Raw genomic sequence first — 19254 nt, 5'->3', positions numbered from 1 at the left:
ACTAAATTTGTGTTAGATCATAGAGTAAGAGTCAAATCAAATGAGAGATTCGTCGAACTCTCAACAATTTTTTGATACATTAACTCAAAAACCGATAATGTGAGGAAGCTTCGAGAATCCCAAGGTAGAAGCTCCAATTTCTAGATTCATAAACATTAATATTAGGACTTTCTGGACATTATAACCCGTGATCAGGTAGATCACCCATCAGCTGATTGATGATCCCAACACAGAACGAAATTTAGAGATAATAGATTGTTATTATTTTTTTGTACGTTAATTCTTCCATGATAATAATCTCATTGTATTGTAGTAGATTCTCGATGTTTAATCAAACTTATCACTTTACACGGATTTTGCACTAAAGTTCAATATTAATGAGCTATTTTCATACTGAAATCTAAATGATATAAAAACCGTGAGGCTCAATAATCTATTTATGATGCTGTTCATAAGAATTAATGATAGACAGCCATTTAAGTGGAATAAATTTTTAATGTTCACAAAACCATAGACAAATGAAGCAACCCGTCAGCTGATTATATTTACCTACAGTGTTGCCAGAGCTAGTACAATTGTACAATTTTAGTACATTTTAGTGTATTTTATAAGCTAGTACATTTTTCCTTTTTTCTAATACATTTTCCATGCGTTCGCAAATATAAAGTTATTTTATATTTTCGTTTAATAAAATAAACTAGAAATTGTACTAGATTGTAACAATAATTAGAAAACAGAGCCAAGTTGATTTATATTTAGATCGTGAGATTTTTGTACTGCATTGCTAATTTTATCGGTAAACTTTATATAAATTTTTCATCCTTAAAATAATAATTGACACAGTCTATAACATTTTTGGAAAAAAAAATTTAATTCAAATTTGTTTGAAGTTGGTACAATCTAGTACATTTTCTAGTTCAATTTTTACATTCAGCTTTTAAATTGTGGCAGCACTGTTTACCATATGTTTACATATGTCAACCATAATTTCCGAAAAGTCCTTCAATAACCAGAAGTTTTCAAGAAAAAAAGAAAAACACAACTTTAAAACAATTTAATAAGATATACATTCGACTTTTGTTTAGAGTCATAACTTTTAAAAACGCTTATATGACGTTACAATTAATATATGAATTCATTTGTATATAATATTCATGATTTATTAAATAAATAATATTATAATTATTTTATACAGCTTCATTTTGTTTCCGAGTAACCAGCATTCTTATAGTCATATGAATTTCTAACCTTCCATGTTGTTGGCAGATATTTTGATTAAACTAATTTCACTCTCAATTATCAATTAAAACTACAATATGAATGATAGCTTCACGTATATACTAAAAAATGTTTATTATACAAATGTTTTTATGACAGAAACTAAAATATTTGATAATGTGAATATATTTTATATAGATATGAAGACGGCCCTGCATCAGTTTTACTAATCTGCAGACGCTACATAATTCAAACCACGCCGGCAGCGATTAGGACCATTCCCGACCATCTTTTATTCCTAATTTCATGCTACCAACAACAAGATTCATTCAGTGATCAGTAGTCGCGTAACCATGTTAAGAACAACTTCCTTGGGAGGCATCGTCGCTTTCCCAACGTTTTTCTTATTTTCATTGTTTACCGGTATACGGGGTGAATCGCTAACGCCGCCCTATTTTAATTTAGCCGAAGGTAAACATATTACTGCAACGGCTACTTGCGGCGAGGGTATTCAAGGACCGGAGTTATATTGTAAACTGATTGGTGCGAATTCCGAGAATGATCTCACCGCGAATGTTATACAGGGGCAGGTAGGTTTTTCTTTAAAGAAATTATTATCACTTAACAGATTTAAGACGTAAAATATATGACAGTATTTGTAGGAAAAATGTGTAACAAGTGTTTTCATTAGAAATTTTATTCATTCATACACATTTTTATGTTCCAAATAGCGTTTTTTCTACTTTTTTGTTTATTTCGTGAAAAATGATTATGTTAGGTTAGAATTTTGTGAAAATGTCTATTACTTATATTGGAATTTAATAAGTATAATAATAAACAAAATATTCAATGTGATTTTTATTTTTATACGAACTAAAAACTGAAAAAAAATATTTAAAATACTTAAGACAGGGTCGGATTTATAGTTTATATTTTAGTATTATGTATGTATGAATATGTGTAAGGGTATTTGCCGCCCCCTCTTCATACCATCGTGATGGTGAAACCATTTAGATGTCTGAAAGTTCTTTGTGAAAGTCAAAAAAGTTTCCAAACGTAAGCATTTGACACCAAAAACTAGTTCTAGATCATCAAGTGCAATGTTATGAGTCCTCCTATACGTTTGGTGATTTTAGAGGCTCCTAATTCTATAATTGATTGCGTTTATACTATGTCTGGTTATTAGATAGTGGAATTTTATCTCTTAAATACTGTGGACTTTGTGAAAGTCGATAAAAGCATCCAAACGTAAGCATTTGACACCAAAAACTGGCTCTAGATAATCAAGTGCAATTTTATGAGTCCTCCTACACGTTTGGTGATTTCAGAGCTCCGAAATTGATGTAGAGCCAAAATGTAAACAGCGTCCTTTAGTTATTTTATTGGGACCATCTAAACAATACAATTATTCAAATTGAAATTCTGTAATTCTAAAATAATTTCAAAATTTCTGAATACTTTCGTAAATCAACAAATAGATGCTTCCAGAAATATTTTTTTAAGACCGTAAAGATGATTCATTATATAAAAAGCAGAAAGTTTTTTTTGTTTAATTCTTCAGCTTGTTGACACTAATTTAATTTTATATTATCGATTCCAATCATATCTTTCGACTTTCCATGGACTGTCACTTTTTCTGTGTGTACATTTGCATTTACGTAAGTTATCGTATTATTTTTAACCACATACGTGGTTCAATTTATAACTTTCTTATTACACCCTGTATGTATCGATGAGTATTACTTCATATTATTTGATATCTCCAAATAAATTTTATCTAAAACATAGTATTTCATATTTCCATTTTGGTTTTATTTACTGCGTACCTTTTTATTACACTCTGTATATAAACTGATTACTTAAGTCTTAGTACCACGTGACAGCATGATTTTGCTTATTTTCACGGAAAAAGAAATAACTCTAAAAAAATATAAATCTGGCAACGTTGCAAATGTCAAATTTAAATAAGACGTATCCCAAAATGGCGATTAAACCCTAATTTTTCATAGCTATATTTTCAGTATTTATGTTACTTTTTAATGTTCATGAGATAATTCAATGCATTTTTCTTTACTAAATTACTTTTTTTGCCCAAATTTTTTAATTACAAACAGATCCGTTGAAATGTCAAATAAGGAGTTTTCTCATTCTCATTTCACATTTACATTCTAACCTAACATTTCATTTTCCAATGTTTAGATAATCATTTTAAACCGTTTGTGAAATTCGATACATAGTATTTCCGGGAATTAGAAACATTCAGCAAAAATACTTTCGCAAATAAATAATAACACAGTAGTTTGGAGTTTATTGCTTTATAGTAAAATTCGTTTTACAACTAGGCGTAGTAATAATCCAACAATTTTATTTTGTAATAAAAGATTATATTACTTTGTGCTACTAATAACTTCATATAGTATGTCGAACTTTTCTTTATATTTACACCTAGTCATCGAAAAATGATTTATTTCAATAAAACCGACAAAACATGTTTTATTTATTTATTTCAGTACTGCGATGTCTGTGACCCTGCTAGATCGGATAAAAAACATCCTGCAGAATTCGCAGTCGATGGTAGAGAGAATTGGTGGCAGAGCCCGCCACTTTCCAGAGGAATGAAATACAATGAGGTTAATTTAACCATCGATTTAGGACAGGTATTTCTTTTAAACCTACTATATTCGAATCACGCAATTTTTATATATATATAAATATTTAAAACTATCAAATCGAGTTCAAAGAATAATTATCTATTCTACAATAATCAATATGTATTGACCTTTTGATAATTTCAAAGGTCTTTAACCGAAACTGAAGATATTGTTCTATTTCTCAAAATTACATCTCGAAGAAGATCTGGCGACCATGTGTTCTAAAGTAAACTGTTCTTTATCTGAATTTTATGTGAGAACAGAGTTGGCGTCAGCACATTACACTGGTTGATAGATAATACGAATTTTATACTTACCCTATTCATTTTCTTTTAATTCCACTTTAGTTATCTACGAATATTTCTAAAATGCTTTTATAAGCAAGAAACATCCGTTTTTTTTTTGAAAAAACGCTTAGTTTGGGGAGGAAAAATAATTTTTTTTTTATTATATTGAAGTTTTAATGAAATCAGAAACTTTATTTGCATAAAGAACAAGAAATTAGAGATGTAAAAGTTGCAACTATGTATATAGACTGTAAAACGAGGTAACCTAACCTCAAACGTCACTTTAAACCACTGATACAGCGACAAACTTCGGTTTAAACGTTACCGGCGATCAGGGGGTAGTTTAAACCTCAGTTTAACATGAAACGCAAGATTCCAACATAATTAATATAAAGGGTTTTGGTAAAATGAATGAAATGTTAACCAAAAGCACAGCTTCATTGTTACACAAATTGCAATTGCAGAATGTCCTTTATTTATACAACTTTCTTAATCAATTCAACTCTAAAACAAATATCAATCTTGTTTACTATTGGTTTAAGCTAGAGTTTAAACCATAGTTTAATATCCAATTTTACTCTAAGTTGTAAAATTAACCCTCGGTCCATTATTTATTATGAAACTTTTATATTCAAGTTTGTTTTACACTGCCAAAAGCTTTTCGTAGATCGAGGAAGGCAATGTGTACTTTTTTGTTTTGTTTTCTTTGTATTTTTGATGTGGATATAACACTATATTTAAATTCAGGAAATTCTCAAAAATTTTTTGATTATAGATTTCCCTGTCACTCTAATTTATAAAATGAAACTACGCCTATGATTTTATCTGTTTTCTCTCGTTATTTCTGTTGATATTCCACAGAATATACATAGTATTGTTTAAATTAAAAAGCATAAATAAAAATCGTATTAAAAATATATTAATCTTTATTGCAACTAAAATCCAACAAGAAAAAATGTTTAAGTACATTTAATATAAATTTTATTTCACAAATAAGAACTTTAAATCGAAAAAAATCTCTAAGAAACGTAAAAAGTTATTGTTACTTATAATTTAAGTGCTATAGATACCTTTGCGTAAATATGATATTCCATAATAAAATCCTTTTTATATTTCAAAGTTCAAACGTATATTCTACTTTCACTATAACAAGATTCACTTAAAGGATGATTTTATTTCAATTTAGACTTATAATAATAAGATCCTAAAACAAAATAACCGACACAATCCAATTCGAATTTTGTTAGCATAATATAACCTAAAAAGAATCAATTGCTGACATACAACGATGATCACAAAACTAGATAAAAGCGAATGAGATGCGGCGAGTACAGAAAGTAGAATCTCGAACGCACCTATTCTATCTTATAGGAAATTTTATGTTCCATCTAATTCACAGCATATTGGAAATTGTTATTAAATGTACTCTCCTTTAAGACTATTTTCCGATGCGCTTGTTAATATAAAATGTATGGAAATATTTACTGATATTGTATTGACAAAAAATGGAGGTTATAAAAATAAAATCTTTGATTATTATTTATTGAGGGGTATTTAAGAAAAGTCTAATGAAATGATTAAATTTTATAGAAATAAGTTTTGTTATAAGAAATTTGATATGTGGAGGAAATATTCCATTAAAAAATATTGAAAATCCCTTTATGCTTTTTAACGATGTTTATTATACAGTGTGGAGTAAAATTATAGAATTTAGATAGTAAAAAGTTTGGGTATACTATTTAAAGTTTTATAACTGAATATTGATAGGAAAAAATTCGCTGCAATTAAATTGAAAAACGGGTTTTTATAGGCTAGGCGTTATCCCTATTACTATTTAAATATATTTTGGTGCTTATCATGACAGTTAACGGATAAAGATTCACATCGTTGTAGGCGTCAGTTTCCGTTTATAATCAAACGGACCACTTTTTTATCATCTCCGGATAAATTATTGAATTACAAGAATGTGAACTTCCGTCTGGTCACTAGATAGTTCCATTGGCGTCGCAAAGGGGTTTCAGCAATAAATATTTGCAATTTGAAGAAGCGGAAAAATTTATTTAAAAATAGGAGTTAGAATGTAGGACACAATATGAAAAATTTATTTGGTTTTTCATATATTTTCACTGTGGATTGACTGTGCGATTACAACGTGAAATCGAACTTTTTTTTACAGGAATTTCACGTGGCTTATGTTTATATAAAAATGGCGAATTCTCCTCGACCAGGTTTATGGATTTTAGAAAAATCTGCTGATTACGGAAAGACCTACACCCCTTGGCAATATTTTTCAGATTCGGCATACGATTGCGAAACTTTTTTTGGTAGAGAAAGTTTACAACCGATCGTCAAAGACAATTCCGTAATTTGCACAACGGAATATTCGAAAATCGTACCACTGGAAGGCGGGGAGGTTCGTAATTACAATAATTATTTCAAACACAAAAAAAAAATCACATAATTTCAGATTCCGATTTCTCTGTTGAATAAAAGACCATCGGCAAATCATTATTTCAATTCGTCCGTACTACAAGAATGGACAAGAGCGACCAATGTCAGATTGAGATTCCTCCGGACGAAAAATTTACTTGGACATCTAATGTCAGTAGCTCGACAAGATCCTACGGTTACAAGAAGGGTGAGTACCATCGCAGATCGTCATCATCGTTATTTAATCTTAGTTTGTGACTGTCTTTGTTTTACTATCATTTATATTCATCTTGATATTTAACTGAGCTTATTCCCAATCCATATGCTTTAAGTAGAGCAACGTTTCGGTTAGTTTTCAACATAACCACCACCAGGTTTGAGACACTTGCATCGTGGGATCAACTTTTATATCCCTCTGTCGCTTGTGAATAGAACCAACCTGTTACAGACGCGATATTTGAGAAAACTGGAAGCTCAACATTATCTACTTACTCATGATAATCGAACCATAGATCTGACGGCAGGAAAAGAAAAATTAAAATTCGTTCATGGCTGACAAATGATTGATACGTCATAGAATTGATGTACCTCAAATAATCTGTAGTGTTTTTAAGAGAAGAAATACCTGCAAGCAGACTATAGATACTTCTCTTTTGCGCGAATGGATCAAGGTCATTCTGGTCTGTAACAAAAGCCGTCGGCCAAGGTCAAACATTCCACCGTTGGCTGGAGATGATGACCGCAAATAAGAAGGCGGATTTGTCGATCCGCGAGTTTGCTTCAAATTCAACTCTTGATTCTGCCGGAATTGGTTCACCGACTCCAGTAATTTCGATACGGAGCGTGTAGGTGTTCTCTTGTTCAAAATTTCCAATCTATTATCTGAAGGCACCCCTCTTCTGCACGTCCTCTCCTTCCGTCGATCTTTCCCGTCAGTATGAGCTTGAGAATTAATAATCTCGGTCCCAAATAAGATACTTTTCGTTGTTTAATTACCGCGATCAGTTTTCTTTCCACACCCCCTCGGTCCATGGGATCCGTAGAAGTCTGCGCAACAGCCACATTTCCATTGCTTCTATTCTGTTTAAGGATCTCACTTCCAGGGACCACGTCTCCACACCATACAAAAGAATTGGCCAAATATAACATTTTATCACCCTCAATCTAAGGTTTAGGGGGACTTCTGTAGTTAACCAAACCAAAAAAAAAGGGAAAAAGACGGTTTCCAACAACTACCGCCCGATTTAATGAACATGATCATCGGGGATCTCTTATCCATGTCACTAATGTATGGACTCACTAATGTATGAAGAATCCGGAGCAATCGCCCTGACATATCGAAGGTTTTTGACAGAGTTTGGTGCCCAAATAAATTTAGAAACGTTCGGTTTGTCGTCTTCGCTTATTGACTGGCTTAGTAGCTTCCCCAAAGACCGACCCATTTAGGTTGTTATCGATGGAAACACCTCAGAAAGGTTTCGAGGTCAACGTTATACATCAACGATCTATTCGACAAAACTGCAAACCTGATATATATCTTGATAAAAGCACACAGATCACCACCATCTATATCGATCTTGAAAACATTCTGAAACGGGTTGGATGATTGCGTTTAATGCAACAAAGACCCTGGCTGGTATTTTTACAAACTGCATTTCAGGATTTGGTCCTGTCTGGATATAAAATATCACAATTACCGCAAATTCGCTTGTTAGCTAAGGCAGCATCACAATCCTCATCATAATCCTCTACAAGGCCCAGATTCGTCCATCTTTGGGGTATTGCTAGAACTCGGCTCCTAAGTATACTTCAAGGGTGGTAGACTCAACACAGAAGAGAGCAATTCGTCTTATAGGCCATCCAGAGTTGACCAGAAATTTGGATAGTTTGGAGCATAGAAACTGACCATGTCTGTTGCTCTTCCGATCTGTCCAAAATAATCCCATCTAGAGCAGTATCTGTACGATCTAATCGACAGGCAGACGTGGCTCATGAACACCGATTTCGACTGCAGACGCCCTGTCTTTGGAGAAGTGCAAGCCTGTTAACATTCTTGTGTTTGCTTTTCACATGTGCCTCAAAGAATCTTTAGTGTCTTTTGTAACTTTGATTAGTTTATGTCAAGGCTGATGTTATTTTTAGTATTTCTATTCCATCAAAGAAATAAGTATAGGAGGTCGTTGTATGTGTAACGGACACGCGGACGCTTGCGACATTCCCGATTCTCGAGACAGTAGAGTACTGCTATGTAACTGCAAGCATAATACTTGCGGGGCCAAATGTGACGTTTGTTGTCCAGGTTTCGAACAAAAAGCTTGGAGACAATCCAAACACGACGCATTTTTCCGTTGTGAACGTAAGTTAATGCCTCATACATAGCGTTTTATAATAATTTGACCATATATCGACAATATTTTGTAGCTTGTAATTGTTACGGTCATAGCGATGAATGCGAATACGACAAAGAGGTAGATAAAAAGCATCTATCTCTCGATATACACGAAAAATACGATGGCGGCGGTGTTTGCAAAAACTGTAGAGATAATACCGAAGGAATAAATTGTAATAAATGCAAACCGACATTTTTCAGACCTTACAACAAACATTGGAATGAAACTGACGTTTGTCAACGTGAGTATGCCTAAATTTCAACTTTTTGTATAAACCTCGTATAATATAAATGTGCTAATCTGACTTTTATTCGCAGTTAAACGTTTTCAAATATTAATCTGAAAAATTAATTGTTCTCGTTTGATAATTTATGCACCGAGCGCCATCTACAGACCACTAGAAGAAACTACACGTTTCAGATCAACCATAGAGTTGATATTAGAGATAGATAGAAAGAGAGAGAAAGAGCTAGGTATTGGAGATTGTTAAACTGGCACCAAACTACTGATAGAGAGAGAAAGAACATCGATTTACCAATCACTATCTTTCTTTACTCTATTCCGATTGGATTGGAAATAACAAGTTGCTTCGTCTATCTTTAATGTTAACTCTATGGGATCAACACGTATTCTTAAGACGCCATTTGCAAAATTGATATTTGTTCTGTCAAAATTAGCGTCCTCTAATGGTATAAAAACTAAATTACGAATTCTATTAATACCAGTAGCAGTAGGAACGGAAATACGTCATTAGTAGTAGGAGGTGCTGAAGAGGACGGAACTTTGAGAAGCTGTCGGTGGGTACGTTCCATCTAAAACGCGTCTATTTAGTCCTTGAAATTAATGGTTCGAAGGGAGCTATTAGCGTATCGAGGCGGAAATTCATAATCTGATGACGAAAAGAGTCAAGTTTAACTCGAATTTGCCATTACAACACAGTATTCTTAATTTATTATTCATTTCTTGAAAAAGTTTTTACCAAGCCGCCATATTGTAATGCTACAGCGCTCTAAATGTGCGTTCGCCCGCGGGATTTTTACATTAATGTAATGGAGGTATGGTATCAACTGTCGCAGTTATGTATATCGCAGTTTTAAGTCGAATGTCAACTGTCACCTGTCATATGTGTCACTTAATCAAAAACATAACCATAAATCCACGGGAATCAGTGTAAATTCAATCATAGTCCATGCGAATTATTTATAATTCAAACAAAATAAATATTAACAGTCTTAGACGTCGGCATTGCGATTGTTGATTGGAATGTCAATTGTCAATAATATTGTATTTTGTGGTGCCGCTTGTTCTGCGTGTCATATGCTTTGTAATCCTATCTGTCAAGTGTTTCTATGATTCTATATGTCATCTGTCGTCCGCCTTGTGTCAACAAATAGTAAATTTCGAATTTATTTTTGTTATTTGATGATAACTGAATATTAAAACACAGTACTCTCTATTTGCTCAGATAATAGAGCTGTAATACAAGCCATAACGATCGAAAGAGGGTGTTTTAGCTATTGCTAGGGTGCAAGAAAGTTCTACAAGAACTGGTGAGTGATGGTTAAGAAAAGAATATGTTCCATATGTGATAGCTGCAAGATCTAGCTCGTTTGGGTGCCCGGGCAACGACGAAGGGGACCCTCTCGCCAGATTGGGACCAATTGGCTCAAAACCGAGAACAACCTGCTTGCAAGGCGAGCTCGGCGGAGATAGATAGATACACCTGGCATGGGACTAACGAAGACATACATAGATGGACCTTCTGGTCTCTCTTACCAATCAACAGACATCTAAGACTCCATCTCCACACCATGAGCATCACGGACGATACTTCAGTGCACGGAGGAGGATAAAACTACAAACCACGTCATCAGTGAGTGCCCAGCACTAACACCAGCAAGGTTCAGACATTTTACAGCTTGCACTGAATATAAAAAAAAAATTTTATTTTTTATTGAATCCACTAAATCATAAATCAAAACATTTTTAGGTTATGTTCATCATGTTTTGTTTTCTATAAAAAAATATCTCCAAAGGTGTCAAAGTGTTTTATTTCGAAATTTTTGAAATAAATTTAGACAGGAATATACGAGGATTAATAAATTTAGTTGTTAACTTTGTTGTGTGAAATAATAAGAACAATTAGAATGTACAGTGACGTCAAAAATATAACCCCCAAATTCAATTTTATAACCTACAATTGAATCAAATAATAATCGGTCAATATTTGACACTTGTCAATTATACAGGAAGTATTTATGACGTCAATAACGTTATTTTAATTGATAGCTTGTAACAGTGTTACCAACTTTATTTTTTGGTAGTTCTACCAACTTTCGGTGTTTTACTCGATATTGATGCGTCTAATTTTCTTTTATAAATATTTTTGTTCACCTAAATCATAATTCAAATGTTATTATACCAACTGTTCAAAGAAGTATTAGTAGAAAACTACCAACTTTTAAAATCATATCTACCACCGATACAAATTTCCCGTTTTTTGATTTGATATATATGTATTTTTGAATATTTCAGGTTGTCAATGTGACGTTTTCTATTCTACCGGTAATTGTGCAGAAGGATCTGGCCGATGCGAATGTAGAAAGGAATACGTCCCACCGAACTGCGACAGTTGTAGTTTCGGTTATTACGGTTACCCAAATTGTAGACCTTGCGATTGTTACCTCAACGGAACCTTGGAATTACAATGTGCTCCATTACGAGGAGAATGTACTTGCAAACATAATTTCGGCGGGTCGTTTTGTAAAGAATGTGCTTCTGGATACTTCAATTTCCCTCAATGTACAGGTAAACAGATAAATATCGCTAATTCTTTCCTAATTACAAAGTGTCTCGAAAGGAAGTTCACTTTCGTATTGAACGTGAACGCAGCTATTCGGAAAGGCGCGGGGCTCCTTCTCTATCCTTCTGTATCGATGAAGACTGTCAGAGCAATATCTTTGCTGTCAAAAGATTTTTCTGTGTCTTCAACTATTGAATTGAACACACTGTTTACACTACCACTACACCAACACTCAAAATTACACTGTCTGACGCGCGTTTCGACGAGACTGAAGACTGTTTATACCACCATTACACCAACACTCAAAATTACACAGTCTGACGCGCGTTTCGACGAGACTGAAGACTGTTTATACCACCATTACATCAATACTCAAAATTACACTATGTGACGCGCGTTTCGACGAGACTGAAGACTGTTTATACCACCATTACACCAACACTCAAAATTACACTGTCTGACGCGCGTTTCGACGAGACTGAAGACTGTTTATACCACCATTACATCAATACTCAAAATTACACTATGTGACGCGCGTTTCGACGAGACTGAAGACTGTTTATACCACCATTACACCAACACTCAAAATTACACTGTCTGACGCGCGTTTCGACGAGACTGAAGACTGTTTATACCACCATTATACCAACATTCAAAATTACACTGTCTGACGCGCGTTTCGACGAGACTGAAGACTGTTTATACCAGCATTACACCAACACTCAAAATTACACTGTCTGGCGTGTGTTTCGATAACAAAGTTATCGTCTTCAGAGACTGAAGGTTAACTTTTAGCAACGGTTCCGGAAATTCCAACTTGTAGCGCATATGGTTTTTTGATAAGCAAATTTTTTGGTATTAAGTGACTTTTTCCGTACTTCTGAAGTCTCGTTCTAAGGCTTTTTCCATAGTTTTTAAGAAAAAGGAGATAAGACTTTGGTTGATCTTGGTACGAACTGTGCTTTTGCCTCTCACCGTATTTTGGAGCTCCTGGAGATGTTTCTTCATTACTTCGAAGCCTTTCTGTAGCATGCTGTGTTTGCCAGGTGATTTGTAAGGATCGAAGGTCTCAATCGTCCACTTGATAATGTTTATCAAAAAGTTTTTTCGTTTCAGAATTCAACTCCTCTTGTTAGGACCATTGATCCTTTTATCCAGTACGTTCTTTGGTTCCCAGCATTTTTAGGAACCGGGAAAGTGAGTCCTTGAAAGTTTATTGCTCATTGTTGCTGTGTTCTCCGTTTGGTTTCTGAAGTAGTCCAATTCCTTTCGAATGAATTTTTGTTAAGACTTTTTGGAAACGTTGTGCTGGGGATAATTCATCCAAGTCTCCAAGTCCTTCTTTCCTCAATTCCTTACCATAGTTTGCTAAGGCTGTTTTTTAGTTCGTTCAATTACCAGTATTCTTTGCGTTGTTGAATCCCTTCCTTAACTTAGTTCTCCGTTTCACCAAGGCACGTTTCATATGCCGCAAAGACAGTTTTAGTGCTCGATTAAACGAATACCGTGAGCGCGACTGTTTACATTTGGACGATATTATTTTCAAGAAATATATTGTTACGAACTCGTTCATGACATGGACCGTGGAGCCGGTCCTATCCTATTATGATAGAAGAGTCTAAAGTTTGGCGAATGGGGTGGTTGTTTGTAACCGATCAATTTAAATAAATTATATAAGTGTAAGTGTATAGTTAGGTATTAGTGGATAATAATTTTTAATAGTGAGTAGTCTTTTTTACAGTTTTTCTTGAAACTTTTTTTTCGAGACACCTTGTACTCATGCAATTAAACCATAATGGCAATTATTACTTGTAAAATGATTATTATTTATCAGAATAAATGGCTGTATGCGGGACAACCATTTGTAATTAACCGCGACACCTTGTGGTTGTCAAAAGTAACTTTTGTAGAAAAAAAAACAAACCGAATCAAGGTACACCACCTTTAGTCTCTGAAGATGATAATTTGGTAAACGAAACGCGCTCGAGGAAGTGTTTTGAGTGTTGGTGTACAATATTTTTCGTTTTGATTTTGTTAACGTCATTTTCAGAATGTCAATGTAATCCTCAGGGTTCTGAATCGAATTCCTGCAACCAAGAAAGTGGAGCATGTACTTGTAAAAATAAATACGATGGTGTCAAGTGCGAGCATTGCAGAAACGGTTATTTCTATAAAGACAACGATTGTACGTGTGAGTATAAAAATTAAACATCGAAAAAACATTATTGAACAAACCCTGTATCATTAAGTATCCATATTAAGTGAAAATTCGATTTGATAATTAATTTTTTTTGATTTATAGATTGCGATTGTGACAGCAGCGGTACGGAACCTGAAATTTGTAATAAAACCAACGGTAGTTGTATATGTAAACCTGGGTACGGGGGAGCTCGATGCGATACTTGCCTTTTGGGGTACTACGGGTATCCGGATTGTAAACCGTGTGATTGTAGCAAAAAAGGATCTCACGGTTCGAGTTGCAGCACATCGGGAAAATGTTCCTGTCTATCGAATTACGCCGGGAAAACTTGCAATCAATGTAGTCCTGGGTACTTCAATTACCCGGATTGCAACCGTAAGATCATTTCTAAACATATTTCGTATCAGAAATATTTTTATGTTTTTTCATCGTTTCAGCTTGCGATTGCGATGGCGCTGGTTCGATCGGCATTTCCTGTGATCAAAACGGTAAATGCGAATGCAAACCCAATTTCGACGGTCAACATTGCGATTTGTGCAAAGAGGGATATTACAATTACCCGGCATGCGAAGGTATTTCAAAAAAATTTATTTTTAATAAAAGTTAAACTTAAAAATATTGTTTCGAAATTTTTTGGCTTGGAAAATTATCCAATTTTTAAAAAATTACAGAAATAAAAAAATAAAACTCATTTTTAGTTTGGGGGCTCGATGAATTTCTTACAAGTAATCAATTGAAGTTTTTATATATTTTTTTCTGTACAAAAATGTTAATTTTTCATGTGATGGAAAGTTTAAAACCTTGAAATTGATTCTTATATTTAATTGGGGGAATAATTTAAAATGATTAATAAAATTTTAAAACTCCCTGTAACCATAAAATAATATCAAATGTAATAAACACTGTAATTGAAATAAGACTAAACGATCATTTCCCCAAACTTAGGTGACGTAGCAAAAGAATTTTCAAAAAAAAAAGGAGAAATTTCGAAAGGCTGAGGCACGTTAAACGAAAACGTCGAAAAAAGTTGAAATATTTCACAAATTTTTCATTTATATCTTTTGAAACCAATTCCGTATAACACATTTGACACTGACTTCGACATTTCTATATAAAATCAGTTCCTCCCAAAACTTTCTGGAATCTTTAAGCAACACAATATTAATATCAGTCAAATCCTTAATATTGAATCTATTTTTACTAAAAGATAAAACACCAACCAATAAATTGCCCAACAGAGTAAACGAAATTCATTGTTTAAAGAAGGACATTGGTGAGTCGAAGAGGTCACTCACCACTCTCACAGAAGCGATAGCAAATTATATCCTGACAGATGTTCATTAGCAACTATGAAGGACTTGATATGAATTATGAATCTGTCAAAATTTTTGACAACTGAGAAAAAAAATACAGAAAATGTCTATTTTTAGAAACAACATATTTTTTCCAAAATGATCAATGGATTAATAAGAAAACTGATTTAAATTCTATAAAAGTGATTCAACGCCATCAAAAACCCATTAAGTATAAATAACCTATGAAATTCAATCTAATCTAATCTAACTTATAAAAATGTGATGTCATACGTAATCTAACCAATGAAAATTAGCGACTTTCACTCCCAGATAACGAATACGTTAGTATTAGTACACTTTGGGGTTTAATTTTGCCACAATCCCACTACGAAAACGCTTCCTTTATCAAAATATGATTTGACACTGACTTTTTGCGTATTTATATTAATCAATAAATCACCTTCATCATGAATATCAAAATAAAATATTACTTCATCTTTTTTTTTTTAAATTTTTGCTTGTACAGGCTCATTGATAGGTTTTTGTTTATTCCGTAGGCTTGATAGACTTTTTGTATCCTTTTCTTTATCCTGCCTGTTTCATAATTGTATTTGTTGGTTTTTAATTGGTTTGCCCTTTCTTCTGCTTTCCCTCCTATTTTCATATAAAGGGTTTTCCAATAAGCGGCGTTATTTTGAACAGCCCGCTGTTTTCGGTAAATGTCACTTTTGAAGCTGTCATTTTTTGACATTTGACAAGTAGAAACTACGCCATTAATGAAAATGCGTTCAACGACGCATTGAAATTACTAAAATTCACTATAAAAACGGTGAAAGTTTGGCAGAGACGGTTCGTAAAACTAAAACATTTTTGGGTCGACGTTAAGCACCTTCTCGGACCGCAATACAGAAATTGTTGGAAAAATTTGAGCTGTTGGGACAAGTTAGTGATGTGAAGAATAAAACCCGTGCACGTCGCTCAAGAACAACTGAGAATATCGCTGCTGTAGCCCAAAGTGTTGAAGAAAACCCAGGTGGTTTGTCCATTCCTCGTCGTTCTTTGGAATTAGCCATTCCACAAACGTCATTACATCGTATTTTGCATAAAGACTTGGGTCTTAACGCCTATAAAGTTCAGTTAACACAAGAACTCAAGCCGACCGATCATCAACAACGTCGTGTCTTTGCCGATTGGGTCCTTGAAATGCATGAAAATCATCTTAACTGATGAGGCCCATTTCCACCTTGGTGGTTACGTCAATAAACAAAATTGTCGAATCTGGGGCTCGGAAAACCCAAGAGTTATTGTTGAAAATCCTCTCCATCCTCAACGCGTGACTGTTTGGTGCGGTTTATGGTCTGGCGGTGTCATCGGACCTTACTTTTTCGAAAATTAGGCTGGAGCAACAGTTACGGTGAATGGATTGCGCTATCGAGAGATGAATAATGATTTTTTATGGCCGGAATTGGATGGTATTGATTTAGACAACGTTTACTTTCAACAAGACGGCGCTACGTGCCACACAAGCAACGAAACCATCGATCTTTTACGGGAAAAATTTCCGGACCGTGTTATCCGAGGTGATCACAATTGGCCACCGACATCTTGTGATTTAAAACCTTGCGACTTTTTCCTTTGGAGCCACGTGAAAGATAAGGTCCACGCCAACAGTCCAGCATCGATTCAAGACCTCAAAGATGGAATTCGTGAGGCTATCGAGGACATAGGGCAGCCGCTTTGCAATTTGGTTACGGAAAATTTCATGAAATATAATATGGTCCTGTAAGCGCAGTCGTGGCGGCCATTCGGCTGATGTTGTGTTCCATTATTAACGGCATACCTTCCTCTTTATAATGAAATAATTATCCGATCATTTATCTCAAAAAATGGCATTTTTCTTTGAATATCAAAACAACACTTCTTAATGGAAAACCCGCTATTTGTTTTTTCTCCAAGTGAGATATTTCTCTAATTTTTTCATTCATAAAAACAAAAGTTATTAAAAATTGGACGATTTTTTGATTTCCCAAACTCAAAAAACCGCAATAGTATAAAATTTTTATTTCGATATTAGATTGCAACTGTCATCCCGCTGGAGTGGTCGAAGGTTTCGCCGGATGCGGTTCAGTACCAGAAGGCGAACTCTGCCAATGTAAAGAACGAGTGGAAGGAAGAATTTGTGATAAATGCAAACCTCTATTTTGGAATTTGAATCTCAACAATCCGAACGGTTGCGAGGACTGTAAATGTAACACGAGCGGAGTTCTAGGAGGTATCGGAGTTTGCGATGGAGACGATGGTCAGTGCGTTTGTAAACCGTCTGTAATATCAAGATCTTGTTCGATATGTGCCGATGGTACTTATGGTTTAAACAAAGATAATTTATTCGGATGTACCGGTACGTATAAAAAAATTATTTTCAATAAAATATATTCAATAAATTATTGTTAGATTGCGGTTGCGACGTCGGCGGATCCGTTAATAATTTCTGTAACAAACTGAATGGTCAGTGTCAATGTCAACCACGCGTAGAAGGACGTACTTGTAAAGAACCGCTGCAAGCTCACTATTTTCCCACTTTGTATCAGTACCAGTACGAAGTTGAAGACGGACGGACACCAGAAAACAGTAAAGTTAGATACGAACATAACGAGAATGTATTTGCGAATTATTCTTGGAAGGGGTACGCAGTTTTTACGAATTTACTACAAAGTGAGGTTAGTGGAATCAATAATCTACTGATCAAAGTTGAAAATTGAATTTTACTTAGTGTGGTAGGTACTTAGTAGGCAGCTTCACTTAAATGACTGTCACTTTTCTGTGACTAATCGAAATGTCATAAAATTTGACACATAGTCTTGGCAGTTTATTGACTAATGTTATATATATATATATATACAACAAACGAGAAAAACAATTTTAGGTAGTACAAGAAATCAACATTATAAAACCATCTTTATACCGAATGGTGTTCAGATTCGTTAACCCCAATCCTTACACTGTTATCGGTGGTATAAGAATAGTTCCGGAAAATCCGAGCGATATTGAACAGTATATACCGGTTCAATTTAGAAATAGTTCGCAACCAGCTTTTGTAACAGTTTCCGGCGATACTGGAAATATTGCAAAACCATTTGTAATGAACCCAGGACGATGGACAGTTATTATAAATATAAATCAAACTGTTTTCTTGGTGAGTATTCTTCCAAACTATCTTTCATTAAAATTGTCACATTTTTGGAATATTACCAATAAATTTCCATCTTTTTTTTAGGATTATTTTGTACTTTTACCAGAAGATTTCTATTTAGCAACAATTTTGAACCAAAAAGTTGAAAAAGCCTGCACGATAGGCGAGCAAGATTTATGTCGTCACCATGCGTATCCAAACGTTACTTCCTACGACAAATCTTGGGGTGTTGGTGGTTTCGGTCCGAATCGGCGACCCCTAGTGGAGTGGTTCAAAAACACGACAGTAAGTCCCCCCCAAAAAAAATCGATAACTTCATCTATACACAAAAATTTCATTTCAGCATTTGTACGAATTGAAAAAAATCAGTAACAAAGTTCCCATGTTGAATCCGGTTCAACCACAAATATTACTCAACATTTCAGTGCATAAAGCAGGAGATTATGTTTTGGTTATAGATTATCTAACGCCTTTAGATGATCTTCGAACGCACGAAATTGAAGTTACGAAACAATCGAAAGAAGGCAAAGAAACAGGTCGAGTTATACTTTATTCCTGTCCTTATACCACAATGTGTCGACAGGTCATAACAAACGAAAATCGAGGAGTTGCAATTTATAACGTTAACGAAAATTATATTTCCATAAATATTACGGTAAGTTGTCTATTTTGTGAACGGACTATTAACCTAGTACAAACAATTTTGTCACTTGTTTTAATACCAAATTTTATTTAATTATTTATTTTTAAGAAATATCCTCACTTTAACATTAATAAGTCCCTAGATGAA

General features: G+C 34.2%; 1 protein-coding gene across 1 annotated transcript in view; it reads left to right on the top strand.

The window, feature by feature from the left end:
- The first annotated feature begins 1497 nt into the window (after window positions 1-1497).
- Window positions 1498-19254, top strand: part of LOC130898330 (laminin subunit alpha) — a 42642-nt gene continuing 24885 nt past the window's right edge. Inside the window, exons 1-15 of the mRNA XM_057807560.1 lie at window positions 1498-1808; window positions 3729-3875; window positions 6333-6569; window positions 6624-6794; window positions 8729-8942; window positions 9008-9217; window positions 11512-11784; window positions 13830-13970; window positions 14082-14354; window positions 14417-14551; window positions 17349-17672; window positions 17726-17991; window positions 18198-18467; window positions 18549-18749; window positions 18808-19119. Of these exons, the coding sequence (XP_057663543.1) occupies window positions 1572-1808; window positions 3729-3875; window positions 6333-6569; window positions 6624-6794; window positions 8729-8942; window positions 9008-9217; window positions 11512-11784; window positions 13830-13970; window positions 14082-14354; window positions 14417-14551; window positions 17349-17672; window positions 17726-17991; window positions 18198-18467; window positions 18549-18749; window positions 18808-19119 (3411 nt within the window). The 5' untranslated portion in view covers window positions 1498-1571. The remainder of the gene's footprint in view (window positions 1809-3728; window positions 3876-6332; window positions 6570-6623; window positions 6795-8728; window positions 8943-9007; window positions 9218-11511; window positions 11785-13829; window positions 13971-14081; window positions 14355-14416; window positions 14552-17348; window positions 17673-17725; window positions 17992-18197; window positions 18468-18548; window positions 18750-18807; window positions 19120-19254) is intronic.

The sequence above is a fragment of the Diorhabda carinulata genome, chromosome 9, assembly GCF_026250575.1.
Source record: "Diorhabda carinulata isolate Delta chromosome 9, icDioCari1.1, whole genome shotgun sequence".
Classification (NCBI taxonomy): domain Eukaryota; kingdom Metazoa; phylum Arthropoda; class Insecta; order Coleoptera; family Chrysomelidae; genus Diorhabda; species Diorhabda carinulata.
This window is presented reverse-complemented; position numbering and strand designations above follow the sequence as displayed.